The following is a 14,113-nucleotide window of genomic DNA, read 5'->3' on the forward strand; positions in this document are numbered from 1 at the left end:
CTATATCACCTTGTCACATTGGAAATTGCCGCCGAACGTCCTGTTGTCGCTTCAATTTGAACCGCCCGGGCCAAAACGGATGAGTCTAAGTAATCCCTACGTGGTCTTCCTCTATGCCGCTCTCTGCATTGGCCAGTGCTGACGTCAAACGAGAGGTGCCTTAGTCACCATCAGGTGGCACCCCTGTGATTTCTCATTTTCGTCATTTTCTTGCTTAAAGAAGCTGTTCTCACTACGAATGATTAATTAGTTATTAAAGAAGTCCAATCTTTCAATATGGGTAGACAGTGTTTTCCTTTGGGCTTTAAAGATTGTAAAAATATTTTAAGAACTTGCAAGGAAGGCCTTTTTTATTATTATTATGGTGCAAACAATTTTGTTGATCACATAAAGCAAGACCAAGCGATAAGTTTGCATCACAAAAGCAAAGTTCATGGGAAAAAAATATTTCCGTTACACTGTAATGAGGGTGCATTTCACTGCACAAAGGTGGGCTTCACTCTCACAGCTTGTCTTTCGTATGGAAAGTGTCAATCATTGCATTTTGTGTCCCTCAAAGGGGGCCCTGAACCACTTTTTTATTGAAGTGGAGAAGTGCATTCGAAATTAAATTAGGGTATTTCAGAAATACCTTGCTGCAAAAAGTACTTCAGTGCGTTCAGCTGAAGCAGAGTTATTGGCAATCAAATACACCCTTCGCAGTGCTTCCGCTCCTTCAATGCCTTTCACTGCGAAGGCTATGGCAAACCAGGGTGTGCCCACAACGGCTTGCCTACTGAACGTCACCGTGGCACGCAGCTCAAATTTGATTTTGGAGGTTAACATAAAGAACACTATTGATCTTGGTGCCTGCGACGTGCCAAGCGTAAGCCAAACATGGTTTCGTGATTTCTTCACCATGCATCACCGACTTCTCCCGTGCTTCTCTTGTAGAGCTGCAGGATAGCATGAGTCGCATTGACGCCACCATTCGGGACATCTACATGGAGCCATCATTACTACAGGTGAGCTTGACTGGAGCTTTATAAAGGAGCACTAGAGGACAGTACCAAGGCAGTCAAGTCTGCGAAAAATGTTCTTACAGTTTCTGGAACGGTTGATTTCTACTGAATGGAGATTGCGTGACTGTTATTCTGTCTGTGTGAATATTAAATATTTTGAATACTTATCGAACAGGAACTAACTATTTAAATTGTCAGATATTCCTTTCTGCTTGAATACCAAGATATTGACACCTATAAGAGTTGTACCACTAGAAAACGTTTTAGCATCTCGCTGTGAGAAAAACGGACACAATGCGGGCACTGTTTCCCTGCAGTCCTCGTTTCTGTTGCAGGACAGCTGTAGCAGGACTTCCCAAGTAGGAATTTTGCTGCAGGGCAGCATTAGATTTAGGAACTTTTTGGTCTCAGTCTAGAGACTTGTTGAGAAAGGAGTTGGCAACACTGAATGTTTTTCTGCTCGTATTTCCAGATGCCCTACCGACTGCACGCAGTCCTAGTGCACGAGGGTCAGGCCGCGTCGGGCCACTACTGGGCCTTCGTGTACTGCCCGCGCCGTGCAGCCTGGCTCAAGTTCAATGACGTCGCAGTCGCCGAGGTGACGTGGGCCGAGCTGCTGCGGGATTCGGTCGGGGGCCATCACTGCACATCGGCTTACTGCCTGCTGTACGTGGACCGCAACAATCGTGATCTCTTCGATGGTGAGCCTCGTGTCCTTGCTCTGCTGGCTTTGTTGAATAAACCTTTGCATTATGGGTGTGCAAATACTACATACTAGGTTTCGAGTCTGATTAAGAAAATTGAACATCAGAAAGCTTATCGTAAAATTTAGCACTTCTAAGTTTTGGGCAAGAAAACACAGTGCTGCGCTTGCTTGGGAGTCTACTAGCACAGCATAACAAGAATGTTGCAAGCTATCAGTAACTTGGGTACCTAGGAATCAAGATGTGCAGTATGGTCTCGCTTATTAAACAGAACACCTAATTGCCATGCCAGCACTGATAATAACGCAGTCCTATGTGAAGGTCTAGAAATATTTTTAGAGCGCAGCTCATAGGGATCCATTCCTGCATTGAGCATTGGCGTTCCTTGCGTAACCGAGTGCAGCGGACAAAGAGCGAAGACAGAGTGCAGCGAGGAGGAAAGGGGAGGAGGAAGTTGTGGCGAAAGCGTGAGAAGAAAAGCGTAGTGCTGTGCAACACAGTAGACAGTTTGAGAATAGCGTTTGTCACCTTACGTACGTTAAACGTAAGTACCTTTGTGGGATGTTATGGTGCACGTACTTTCAAGCCTTTTAGTTTACCGTACAGAAACGCAAACGTAAGGAAGACATTATAAAACAGGGTGCTGTCTGGTGCCTCGTGCCGAACGTATTCAAGCCAAGACAATCCATTAGCAACCATCCTGTTGTTGCTACGCCGACACATTTCGTTAGGCATACGGGCACTGGAATTGGTGAACATTCTCAGAAATTGGACACGCTATGCACTCATAACTAATGTTAAAGAAAGTGAAAGCTCATTTCAATAGTTACTGGCAATCAATGCGAGTCAGAGTGCAGCTATCACGAGAATTCACGCTGAAGCGAGTGCCATGCGTGCCACCATTTTCAACAACGCTATTTCTTAGCGTACGTAAACATTCTAACGTTGAACTCGCCAAATAACATACGCTATCATAGCGTACGTAATGCATTTATGTTTGGTTGCAAATACTAAACTAAAGCTGTCCAATGACTCATTATTTAAAAACGTTTTGTGCACGAACAGGGACAAAGAAGAGGAGCAACACAAGGATGAGTGCTTTCTAACAATAGAGACCAGCGCTTTCTAACAACTCTGTTAGAAAGCGCTCGTCCCTGTGTTGCTCCTCTTCTTTGTCCCTGCTTGTTTGTGCACAAAATGTTTTTAAATAATGAATCTGTTGCAACTAGGCCGACTCACAGTTATGCTTCAGTTCATGTCTAATGACTGCGGTGATGATGGCTACGAGATGGCGCCAGAGTAGCGCGCATCGTCAGGGAGGCCTGTCGGCGGCAGCTGCTGTGAATAGCGCCCACGTGTCACCCATGCTCTGTTTCTTGAGATCGCTTGATTAGCAAGGCAGTCGTGCCACAGCTCACTCTGTTTGCAACGTGGCGCACAAGACAGATTGTCTGCGCCAGCCAATACATCACGAAATGAGAATGCGTATAGAACGGCGCTCAAATTTCGCATTAAGGAGTATCGTAATCATCAGTGCATTTTTTTTAACCAGTAGAATGTCTGTTGAATCAAGTGCTTTGTGCCCTCTGAAGCTGGAGAAGTAGTGCAATTATGTTTAACGTCAGCGGTTCTCAAATGGAGGTCCGCGAAGCCATTTTTAGGGATTCACAAAACCCAAGCCTGTAAAAAAAAAGAGGAAAAACAAAAAGGGAAAAAAATCAATATTAGAATTTGATTCACAAAATAGATATTCAAAAATGTTCGATTATTCCGTTGGATACGAATATTCAAATCAAATCGAATATGTTGCTGACTGTGCAGGAATAAACATGTTTCTTAGCATTTGGTTCTATCTAAACTACGAATATTGTTGCGATATTGTACTGAATTTTGTAATAATTTCGTGCTGCTTACAAAATTTCGCCTGTAAAGCACACTTAGCCCGTAAACGTACAAATAGTGCGGGAAAGCCAGCCTGTCAGTAACTAGAGGCACGGGTTTGCTGACAAGAGGGGGCCTTTTTCTTCTCTCTCTCTCTCCTTTTCTTTGTCAGCGCCACCCTTAATTTTGAGTTAATTTCTTGAAAGAAAGCGCACTGAGTGACAACTGGCGCAGGGTCAATTGCCTCTGAGTTTGCCAGCATTTAATGCGGTATATTAAGGCAGAGAGCGGTTGGTGAGGACAGCTAGTGGGAATTACTCTATTTTCCAAGTTAACATGAGCCAAATGCTCAAATGTTTTAGTATAATGGCTTACTAGTCTAGTTTTGTAACATTGACAGCGTTTACCATGTTCCAATACATCAAATTAACCCAACTTGCTAATAAATGCATTTTGTTGAGAAGGTGGAGGTCCATGCAGCCGCATAGGTTCCATGGATGGTGCCTTACTAGGTGCTGGGAATGAAATGGTCCAAGCAGTCATTAAGAGATGAGAAAAAGGTTTATAAACAAAAGTCCTTTCCCCGGGAGTCCTTGACAATGACTGTGTCATTAATTAGTGGCTTCTTCGTGACGGTCGATCTGTCATGATAGCTGTCATTTCTGGGTGTTAGAAAAGCCGAAGATCTGGAACATGACTGCTTGTCTGTAAGACTCGGATGACACTGATTGAACGTTCACTCGAGTGACGCCTTGAGTGAACGAGGCGGGATCAGCACCCGTGACAGCTGCATGTTTGCCGGTGAAGCATCCTTTGCTCTGAGGGATCACCAGGCACAACACCAGGTGTATCTTTTTTCTGCAACTCCTCCATCTGTATATTTAGATGGGAAAATAAAATTGAATTGAATTAAACAATGTGCATATCATTACTTAATATTCGGTTCAATATTTGAAGCTTAAATATTCCTATTAAAACATTTTGATATTTGCAAACCCATAAAAAAAAATTTTTTTTACCTGAGTCGCCGAATCTTCCCCCCGCCTCACCCAAAGTTCAGCCGGGCGCAGGCTACCACCCTGCGTCTACTACAAACAAACACGTACCCTTCACCCGCCCGCCTCCACCTTATATTTCCGGACGTCTACACTACCCCCAACTGCCGGTGCTGTGGAATTCACCCGGCTACGCTTTCGCATATGCTATGGGAGTGCCCAGCACAGTACGCACAGACTAACACCACGACTCTCTCGTCGAGGTTGCATGAGGCTCTGCGGAGCTCCACCCTCGACGACCAAACCTGGGCGACCCAGCACGCCCGCGAGGCGGCGGCGAGGCAAGCCCTCGACGTCCCTTCGTGGGAGGCGTAGGCCCGGCCATCATAAAGTGCTGGTTCTACAATAAAAGTTTATTCCTCCTCCTCCTCCAATTGCATGTTTTTTGGAGGCCAGTTAGCCTTGACTCAGTTTTCAGTTCTGGGTCCTGCTCCCAGAATTGTGGCAGCAATCTGCACAAGATAATTAAAACATGAAACACGTCACAATGTTTGTTGCCAATTTTGTTCACTGAAAAGAAAATAAACCTGGTTGCAAACCTGGTTGCAAAATAAATGATTGCACCGACGTTGAAGAACAAGCTGCCTTTTCATTGTCAGTTCAGCATCATTTGCCACCTCTGAAAGGTGTTCAACCGGGGGAGGGGGGGGGTGTAAGCTTGACCCCCCCTTCCCTGCTCCCATTGGCAGTCCACCGTCCATGCAGACGTTTGCAGTGCGCTACAGCTGGCATTCTTGCGTATGCTTTCGGATATAGCTTCAGTTTTACAAAGACTCGCCAGGGATGACATCCTCATATGTGGCCGACAGCGATTCTGCCGCTTTTCCAAACTCGCCACCTTCGCACAGTGCCAAGCCAAGCTTCGCGAAAGTGAAACTTTCCAAAAATCATTGCCCGAGAGTACCCGCCTTAATCACATAACACTTTCGTACCCGCTGTGAAGATCTAAAGCTGGTTCCTGTGAGGGATTGCTTGAAGCTGCAATAAAAGGCTGATGTTCATCTACAAATGGCATCGAGAACAAGAGACTGCCACATGGTGTGTCACCAAGATGGTGGCCGTGAACCTCATTAGTGCCATTCCGTACACTTGCTTTTGTTGGTGAGGTGGTTTGTCTACTTTCTGAGTACCGTGTGGCGTTTGTGAATAGATTTGGCAATAGATTTGGCATTTGGTTGCAATAGATTTGGCCAATTTGGCATTGGACCCTAACTTTAGTCGCCGACATCCTATGAGCAGCGCCAGCTAGGCCTAATGGCCTGACTGGCAGCTGTTGAAGCAGTGTTCAGTTCCACGGGCTTGTGCAACAAGTTCATCTGCACTTAATCATGCGTTTGGGCAGAAAACTTTGAAATGCAGGAATATGTATGAGCAAACACCACCTCCGATACGATATGTGTACTTTCTGGCAGCTAACCAACCTGATCTTCTTGCATGCTTTTGCACTTTCCGAAATAAACGCTGCTTTAGTTGCCGTTGCCTCTGTCCGTGTTGCATCATAGTTTCATTCGGTCCTGCTGACTGACGAAGCTTGTTATCAAAAAATATTTAAAAGTACTCAAAAAATTATATAGTAGATATTCCGTTCGTGAATCTAATTATCCAAATGTTTGCTATACGATATCATTTGTTGATATTAGAGTTTTTGCACACTTCTAACTTTAACACAAGCTTGAGATCATAGCACCAGCTTCGTGTAAGGTTGTGTGTTTTAACATTTAGGTCTACATAAGTGTTTATAATTAAAGAAAAATACATACATTTTGACATACAAACAAACCATCAAACATTCAGTTTGAAGGTAATCAGACTGATTTTTCTAATCGAATCAAATACGAATACTATTTGAGAAAAGCGACCTTCAAATATCGAGGGGGATACCAAATATTCCCAATTTAAAAAAGAAATAATGGTATGAAAAGTTTCGTGGAGTGTGCTTGGCAATCAAAGGCTTGGTTACTTTATTCCATACTTGATACGGTTAACAGTTGGACTTCAGGTCACCTGTGCAGCTTGTGATTGAGAAACAAAGGAAAGCATAATCACATCTGGTGCACCATGATAATGACAGTAACGATAAAAAAGGAACAGCACAATCCCAGATACATGTAGGAGATTGTAGGAATCGTTGACAGAGCTAAGGGCAATATACTGCAGCAAAGACTAAGGTTCAAATAGCAAAGACTGTTTGATTCGTAATCAATATTTTCAGTATTCAGACACCTTTAGTAAACAAAGACACATTATGGTGACTCAAAACTGCTGGCTGCTTGAGAGCTCCTAAGCGAGTGTGAACACAGCTTGCTCTACATGGTACAGGTGCTAAGGTCTCCGAGCTGGAGCTTCCACCGGACCTGGCTCAGTACGTGGAAGCGGACAATGCCGCCTTCCGCAGAGAGCTCGAGCAGTGGGACCTCGGCAACCGCGAGAAGGTTGCCGTCGATGCTGCCACAAGTGGGAACGACATCGTGGTCACCCCGGTGCGGTCGCAGCAGGTGAGCCAGCTAGTCCTCGGCGCCATAGGAGTTTCCTACAAAAAAATATTACTGGAAGGAGCTGTTGCACTAGGGAGGTCAGTGAACATAGTGTGAAAAAATTGTAAAAGGGCTCAAAGATGAGGCAGTGCAAGATTACGAAAAAAAAAGAGAGAAAGAAAGAAAGAGCACTCAAAGCAAGAAATTGTTGTATCCGTGCTGCGCCCTCTTGTGGTAGCGCGATATACTTTCAGGTGCCTGTGCAATAACCTGGCATTGCCGTCCAACCTCTTTTCTTACCCTCCTCTCCCACGGCCCCAACACTTCACGACATTCATTAGGGGCAAAAGTAAACCATCTTTAGTGCTCCTGTATATGGCTCGCAGTATACAAGGATGCTAATTACCGTCAATAAAGTGTTTGTGTATCTCACAAAAGGTGTGCACCTCGCAGTCGCGGCATGGCAAACTTTAAAACTTGTTCAGAACCTATGCACTGTGGGAATCGATGCTTTGTGTAGCATTTTGCAGGTATCTGGCAATCCAGCACTGTCTGGTATTCTGCAAAGTGATACTAGGTGGACCAGTGTGTCTGTGTAAGTTGAGTAGCCATGTGTGTGTGGGTCGCAAGTGTACGTGTCTATAACGACAACCGCATTGAAGACGATCGTATGGTGGCAGCGACACGATTTCTACGCCGGCCATTTGACGTGAGCTTATGACATGGCGATTGTTGAGTTGAGCATAGGTAGTGTACGAGCATAGGTGAGCGAAACCCGGATTGTGACGTCATCAGCAAGCACGGGTAATGCACTCTTACATACCCATGGCTATGTCATGTGGCGTAGTTAAAGATGTCATTGGCATTTGCCTTCTGACGAAGAAATCTTAAAGCATGATTAACTTGGGTGATCATGAAGTTGGCACAATGTCACTCAATTTCTACGTAGCATGCTATGAGGAAAGCACAGAGTAAAGTGGGCTGGTCCTGAAGGTAATCAAGTATAACACGGCAGCTCAGAGCAAGGAAAGCTGTCACGAGGAAAGAAGACATGGAGGTGGAATAGGGTGCACACAAAGAGTGCTTCGAGGAGCTGGCTGGCTGGCTTTGGAACAGAAGTACTTGTGTCCTAATTGTGGCCTAATGGTTGGAGCACCAGGCTGCTGTGTTCGACTGCAGAAGTTCGATTCCACTGTCGGTCACATATTATTTCCTCTTTAATTAGGTGTTGCGAGGCAGGAACCTAACCTACCTGCCGGAAATGAGGCAAAAAATGCTTTGCATTAAAAAGAAGAAATGCGTACTACCCCTCCCAACCCCCTTTCTGCTGTACTCATGGGACTTTTCTTTTACGGAATTTTAATGTTTGCAGATACTACCCAGGCATTCAATGGTGTGGACACTTTGTGAACAGCCGCTCAGCAGATGTAGCCATGTATGCAAAGTATTGGGATTAAACAGCTGATTTGTAAGAATGGCAGCAGGCGATAGTAGAAAATGGCAACGACCAGCTGAGCACTATGAATTTTACTGTGCAATAGAGTGTCAGAAGCTAGGACAAAACAAATGATTGCCTCAGATTTGCCGCATATTATTTGCTGAGAAAATAACTACGAGGAACGTTCTCAAAGTAAGTGTTGTCATTTTCTTTTAAAAGAGAAGATGTTACGCCAGGCGAAACGAACAGTCGGCACAAGAATCCACGCCCGTCGCTGGTTAAACGACAAAAGAAGCGTCAGCGTAGGAGGAACGATGCATGCACAGAGCGCCAATGAAGAGAGAGTAGAAGCCGACCAGCGTGCCCAAGGTTATTCGAGTACAAATCACGATGGCAGACAGACGTGTACTGACAACGTTGTCGCCAATGGAAGTGCGAGCTGTTATCCAGTATGAATGGGCACGTGGGACTAGTGTGTCCGTCATCCATGAAAGCCTGCAGATCGTGTATGATGAAAAGGCCATGTCTCAGGGCTTGCATCGCAGGGCACCGAGTTTTACGAGCGTGGTTTCTTCAGACTAATAGCAAGCTACGACAAATGACTCGATGTCGGTGGCGACTATGTGGAGGAATAGTGCAAGGTGTGTAGTTCATGATGCCATGGCATTTTCTTGTCCTTTTTTTTTTTGCAATGTTCTCGTGTGATAATAAATTACGAAAGTTACTTTTGGAGTGTCCCTTGTACAGTCGACCAAAAAAGTTTACGGACCATGACATCTGACAAAAAGCTGGATATCTCCTCAGCCTCAAAACGCAGCCTGGTGTTCCCATTTCCAACCTTTAGTGGTATGTGCGAACAACATTCGGATGCCCGGTTTTACTGGCTGCTTTTAAAGGCTACGCGTATATTTAGAATTTTCTGAGATCTCGTGGTCCGTAAACTTTTTTGGTCGACTGTACATAAAGACATTGCACATCTGACCAACGCACTGTCAGAGCAATCTTATTACGCTTTGTTTTTTCTATAGGCAATCGAAACAGGATATTGTGCCTTGCCAATGGGACATTGGAAAAGACAGTCCTTAAAGGGTCCTCACCAGGTCCCAAAGCAAATTTTGGTTATATGCTGGAAGTTGTTATGTGTCCTCCAGGGAGCGTTCTGTCGCAAAAATTTTTCAAATTGGCTCATTAATAGCCGAGATAGAAATATTTCAGTGCCGCGAACCGATTATTTCAGCAGGCGGAGCCCCACTGCCAAGCAAGACGCTCGCTCCGCTCGGCCTGTCTAGCCTACGCAAGTGAAATTCCTTCCCTGCATTCTCCCATACTGGACCTCGAGGATCGCGTGACTTTTATTAATTTTTTTCCCTGGCGGTACACACTTCCGCCAACAGCGCCGCACATGAGCTGTCGTGTCTTTCGCGCAGCGCACTATTTTGCGCGGTGTGCACAAGGAAACACGACTAGCGGTATAATTCAGTGCTACACGAGTACTGAGGCAGAACAAGCAGATCACAGGCATGATCACCCGCTGGAACACGGTAGAAAATGGCCTAGTTTCGGTACCCGCACTTGTGACTGCACGACCGTGGGAACAAGCAGATGAAGCGGAAGTACATCTCTCTTCTTTTGGTGCGAAGTAGAACAAAAAACACGCAGACATTTCGTTTGTGTGTTTTATTATTTCTCTAAACTTCAATTAGAGAAATAATAATAGAGAAATGTGCGGAATATAACCAACCCTTATATATAGCTTTCATTGATTACGAGAAAGTGTTTGATTCTGTCGAAGCCTCAGCAGTCATGGAGGCATTACGGAATCAGGGTGTAGATGAGCCGTACGTAAAATTACTGAAAGATATCTATAGCAGCTCCACAGCCACCGTAGTCCTCCAACAAAATCCCAATAAAGAAAGGCGTCAGACAGAGAGATACGATCTCTCCAATGCTATTCACAGCGTGTTTACAGGACGTATTCAGAGACCTGGAGTGGGAAGAATTGGGGATAAAAGTTAATGGAGAATACCTTAGTAACTTGTGATTTGCTGATGGTATTGCCTTGCTTAGTAACTCAGGAGACCAATTGCAATGCATGCTCACTGACTTGGAGAGGCAAAGCAGAAGGGTGGGTCTAAAAATTAATCTGCAGAAAACTATAGCAATGTTTAACAGTCTCGGAAGTGAACAGCAGTTTACAATAGGTAGCGAGGCACTGGAAGTCGTAAGGGAATACATCTACTTACGGCAAGTAGCGACCGCGGATCCGGATCATGAGAGTGAAATAATCAGAAGAATAAGAATGAGCTGGGGAGCATTTGGCAGGCACTCTCAGATCATGAACAGCAGGTTGCCATTATCCCTCAAGAGAAAAGTATATAATAGCTGTGTCTTACCAGTACTAACCTACGGGGCAGAAACCTGGAGGCTTACGAAAAGGGTTCTGCTTAAATTGAGGATGACGCAACAACTATGGAAAGAATGATGGGTGTAACGTTAAGGGATAAGAAAAGAGCAGATTGGGTGAGGGAACAAACGCAAGTTAATGACATCTTGGTTGAAATCAAGAAAAAGAAATGGGCATGGGCAGGACATGTAATGAGGAGGGAAGATAACCGATGGTCATCAAGGGTTACGGACTGGATTCCAAGGCAAGGGAAGCGTAGCAGGGGGCGGCAGAAAGTTAAGTGGGCGGACGAGATTAAGTTTGCAGAGATGACATGGCCACATTTAGTACATGACCGGGGTTGTTGGAGAAGTATGGGAGAGGCCTTTGCCCTGCAGTGGGTGTAACCAGGCTGATGATGAAATGATAAAACTTCAATTTGTCAATTCAAGCAACAGATCGCACAGATAGCAGATATTGTCTTGAATAATTCTCGAAGTTACGTGTCACCACGAGCGATGTCACACTGCGGACACGACTACGTCACCGTCCGGCTTGGAGTACAGTGGTCGCGAGGAGAAGAGAAAACAGCGTTCGGTTTAAAATTTCAGATATTTCCATGGCATGTAGTGATGTAATACTTTACAGACACGATCGTTATCACGCAATGTATGCTCTGCGCTTGTCAGTTCAAAATGGTCGGACCTGGTGAGGAGCCTTTTAAAATGTTTCAGGCTCTGTCAATGCATAACTGTTCACATTGAAGGCTGTTTGATGAAATGTAGATGTTTCAAAGGCCAACTGCAACGAAATTTCACTTGGGCTGAATTGGACGTGCAACTAACTTGGACGCTAAAAAACTTGGCTAAAAACTACTGCGCATGCGCAGAATGTGCAGAGCGTACAGCACGCCGCCTGCTGTAAAACTTGCGAAGCTATTCCCGTAGCTGCTCGCTTCCTTTCTCTTACACTCCTCCTCGCTCCCTTGCACGGAAGTTCGGTGCGGTCGGCGAGAAATGCAAAAGGCTGCATTCGGCACCGGACGCCGTTCGAGTGCGACAAGGGCTGCCGGCATGTCGGCAGTTGAAAGACTGCAGTACATATAGAGAAAGCGCCTCGGCCGATGTTACGTCGCCGTGCCGCGCGCGCAACGTCAGAGTATATTGGGGCCTTAACTCTGTAGCTAGCAGACTTGCGGGACCTGCAAATCTGCAGGCGCAACATCGCCGACTTGACGTATCCAACTTCAGCCGGTGCTCACCCCCGCACGCCTAAAACGTCAGAGTATAAGTTCGCCGTTAGTATACTTTGCTAGCTGCTTTGTGTACTATGCTAACACTGCTACTCACCCGCAATGTTCTTTTAATACAAGCAAGGGAAGCGGACAATCCAGGCGCTGGTTTTCTACAGTTTGCATGGTATGTCTCTTTTGACGACTGGTAATGGTGGCATTTTTTTTTTCAGTTTTGGTATGAAAAACATTGGTTTTTGCTAGCGTTTCGTGAAGTGCCCACTTGCATTTCAAGTGTAACATTTTCTGCAGAGTCTACTGTATGTTCAAATTATCTGAAACGGGGATTTTTACACAGTCCAGAATTTCATTGCAGTTGGCCTTCAATGGGGATGAACACTATGCAAATAAAACCACACATTAAATTAATACCACACAATACACAGCACTGCGAACATAAAGAAATACTCGCATGGCAAATTGGAATGCAGCTGAAATTCTGTGAAAAAAAAAATGCACTGGCAATTTCACACTAAATGCATGAGGAATTTGTTACATTGCAGCTCTTTGAAGTCCCAGATCTATGATTTAAACCGCTTTCACCACATTGCAAAGTGTTGTTCGGGAGCTCGCACATCCTGCCTCTTTGAAGAGTGAAGTGCATATATGTTGTCACATAGTAGTGACAGTGACGAAAGCAGCAAAACTGTGAATGACAAAACTAGCATTTTATTGGGCGTATCTATGGCTACACTCAAAGAACGATAGAAGCAAACAGTTGGCGATCGTCGGAAGCCTGATCTGCCGGCCAAGCATGTCGGCTTGTATACAAGAGTCATTGAAGTTTGCAGAGTAGTCGCTTATGCCCGCGTGTCTTCCAGAAAGTACTACACAATTTGCGTCGCGCATACAGTCAGGTTACACAAGCTTCAGTGACAACAGACAATGCATAGAACTATCGATAACATTCCAGTAAGTTCCAATCATGCTGGCGCTTCTTGCACTGAGCGGATAGCTTGAAGTTGTTAGTGGGTGAAATGCAGTCCCTGAGAAAAGGATAAATAAGTATACGTGACAATATATACCTCTACCACTTGGCCGATCGCCCACACTTCACATAGTATTTTCCACTTGATGCTTGTAATGCTAATGCATTTAAACAGAAACGTTATTCTGAAAAGAAAAAAAAACAACCTCAGCTTGCTAGATGCATGTAGCCCCTTGTTGAGGATGATCGTTTTTGCAGGATCGGCCAATAACGACAGAACACAGCACTGGCGGTGCAGTGCTAAGTGCCAGCCCATCGTGGCCTGCGCTGCAGCAGGAGCATGCCCAGTTGGCCCAGGGCTGGACCCAGGGCAGGCTGGCACAGTTAAGCCACACCCTGGCCGCTGAGGGGCCTCGGGGAGCATTAGCCAAGGCACTCGACCAGGTGAGCTCGCTGGGGCCATTCGTCTTGTTTCTCGTTCTGTACCAAGTTGCTAGTACCAAATGCAGTATATTGCATGCTTTGCACACGATTTTTCATTCTCAAGAACTTATGCACGCACAATCAGTGTTTTTAGCAGCCTTCTGTATTAGCTAATTTCAAATCATTTCGGGGGGGGGGGGGGGGGGCAGTCTCATACTAAAATTTCTCGTGAATTCCTCGAAGGCAAGGCCACGATAGCTTCTTTTTTTTTTTTTTCACTGTGCTATTTCGTTGATGCTTTTGCATGCTGGAATGTTGCCTTTTCCTGGTCTTGGTTTGGTGATTGAACAGTTCATCTCCTTTTCTTTTCTTTTTTTTTCTTCTTTTTTTGCTTATGTTTACAGATTGCATTCTTTTCAACAGAAATTTCAGTTTAGTGTATAAGTGCACATAGTTTAGTTCTCTCGCTTTGACCTTCTTTGCACAATGGATGTATACCAACTCACAGTGGACATGTACGAACTTGTACTTGACC

General features: G+C 45.0%; 1 protein-coding gene across 4 annotated transcripts in view; it reads left to right on the plus strand.

The window, feature by feature from the left end:
• The window catches only part of LOC135911452 (ubiquitin carboxyl-terminal hydrolase 25-like), an 87,694-nt gene that overhangs the window by 51,270 nt on the left and 22,311 nt on the right, over nucleotides 1-14,113 (plus strand). For all 4 annotated transcript variants that reach the window (XM_065443757.2, XM_065443754.2, XM_065443756.2 and 1 more), the window contains 4 exons: nucleotides 934-1,004; nucleotides 1,474-1,702; nucleotides 6,961-7,136; nucleotides 13,414-13,599. In XM_065443757.2, the coding sequence (XP_065299829.1) occupies nucleotides 934-1,004; nucleotides 1,474-1,702; nucleotides 6,961-7,136; nucleotides 13,414-13,599 (662 nt within the window). The remainder of the gene's footprint in view (nucleotides 1-933; nucleotides 1,005-1,473; nucleotides 1,703-6,960; nucleotides 7,137-13,413; nucleotides 13,600-14,113) is intronic.

The sequence above is a fragment of the Dermacentor albipictus genome, chromosome 4 (genome assembly GCF_038994185.2).
Source record: "Dermacentor albipictus isolate Rhodes 1998 colony chromosome 4, USDA_Dalb.pri_finalv2, whole genome shotgun sequence".
NCBI classification, from domain to species: domain Eukaryota; kingdom Metazoa; phylum Arthropoda; class Arachnida; order Ixodida; family Ixodidae; genus Dermacentor; species Dermacentor albipictus.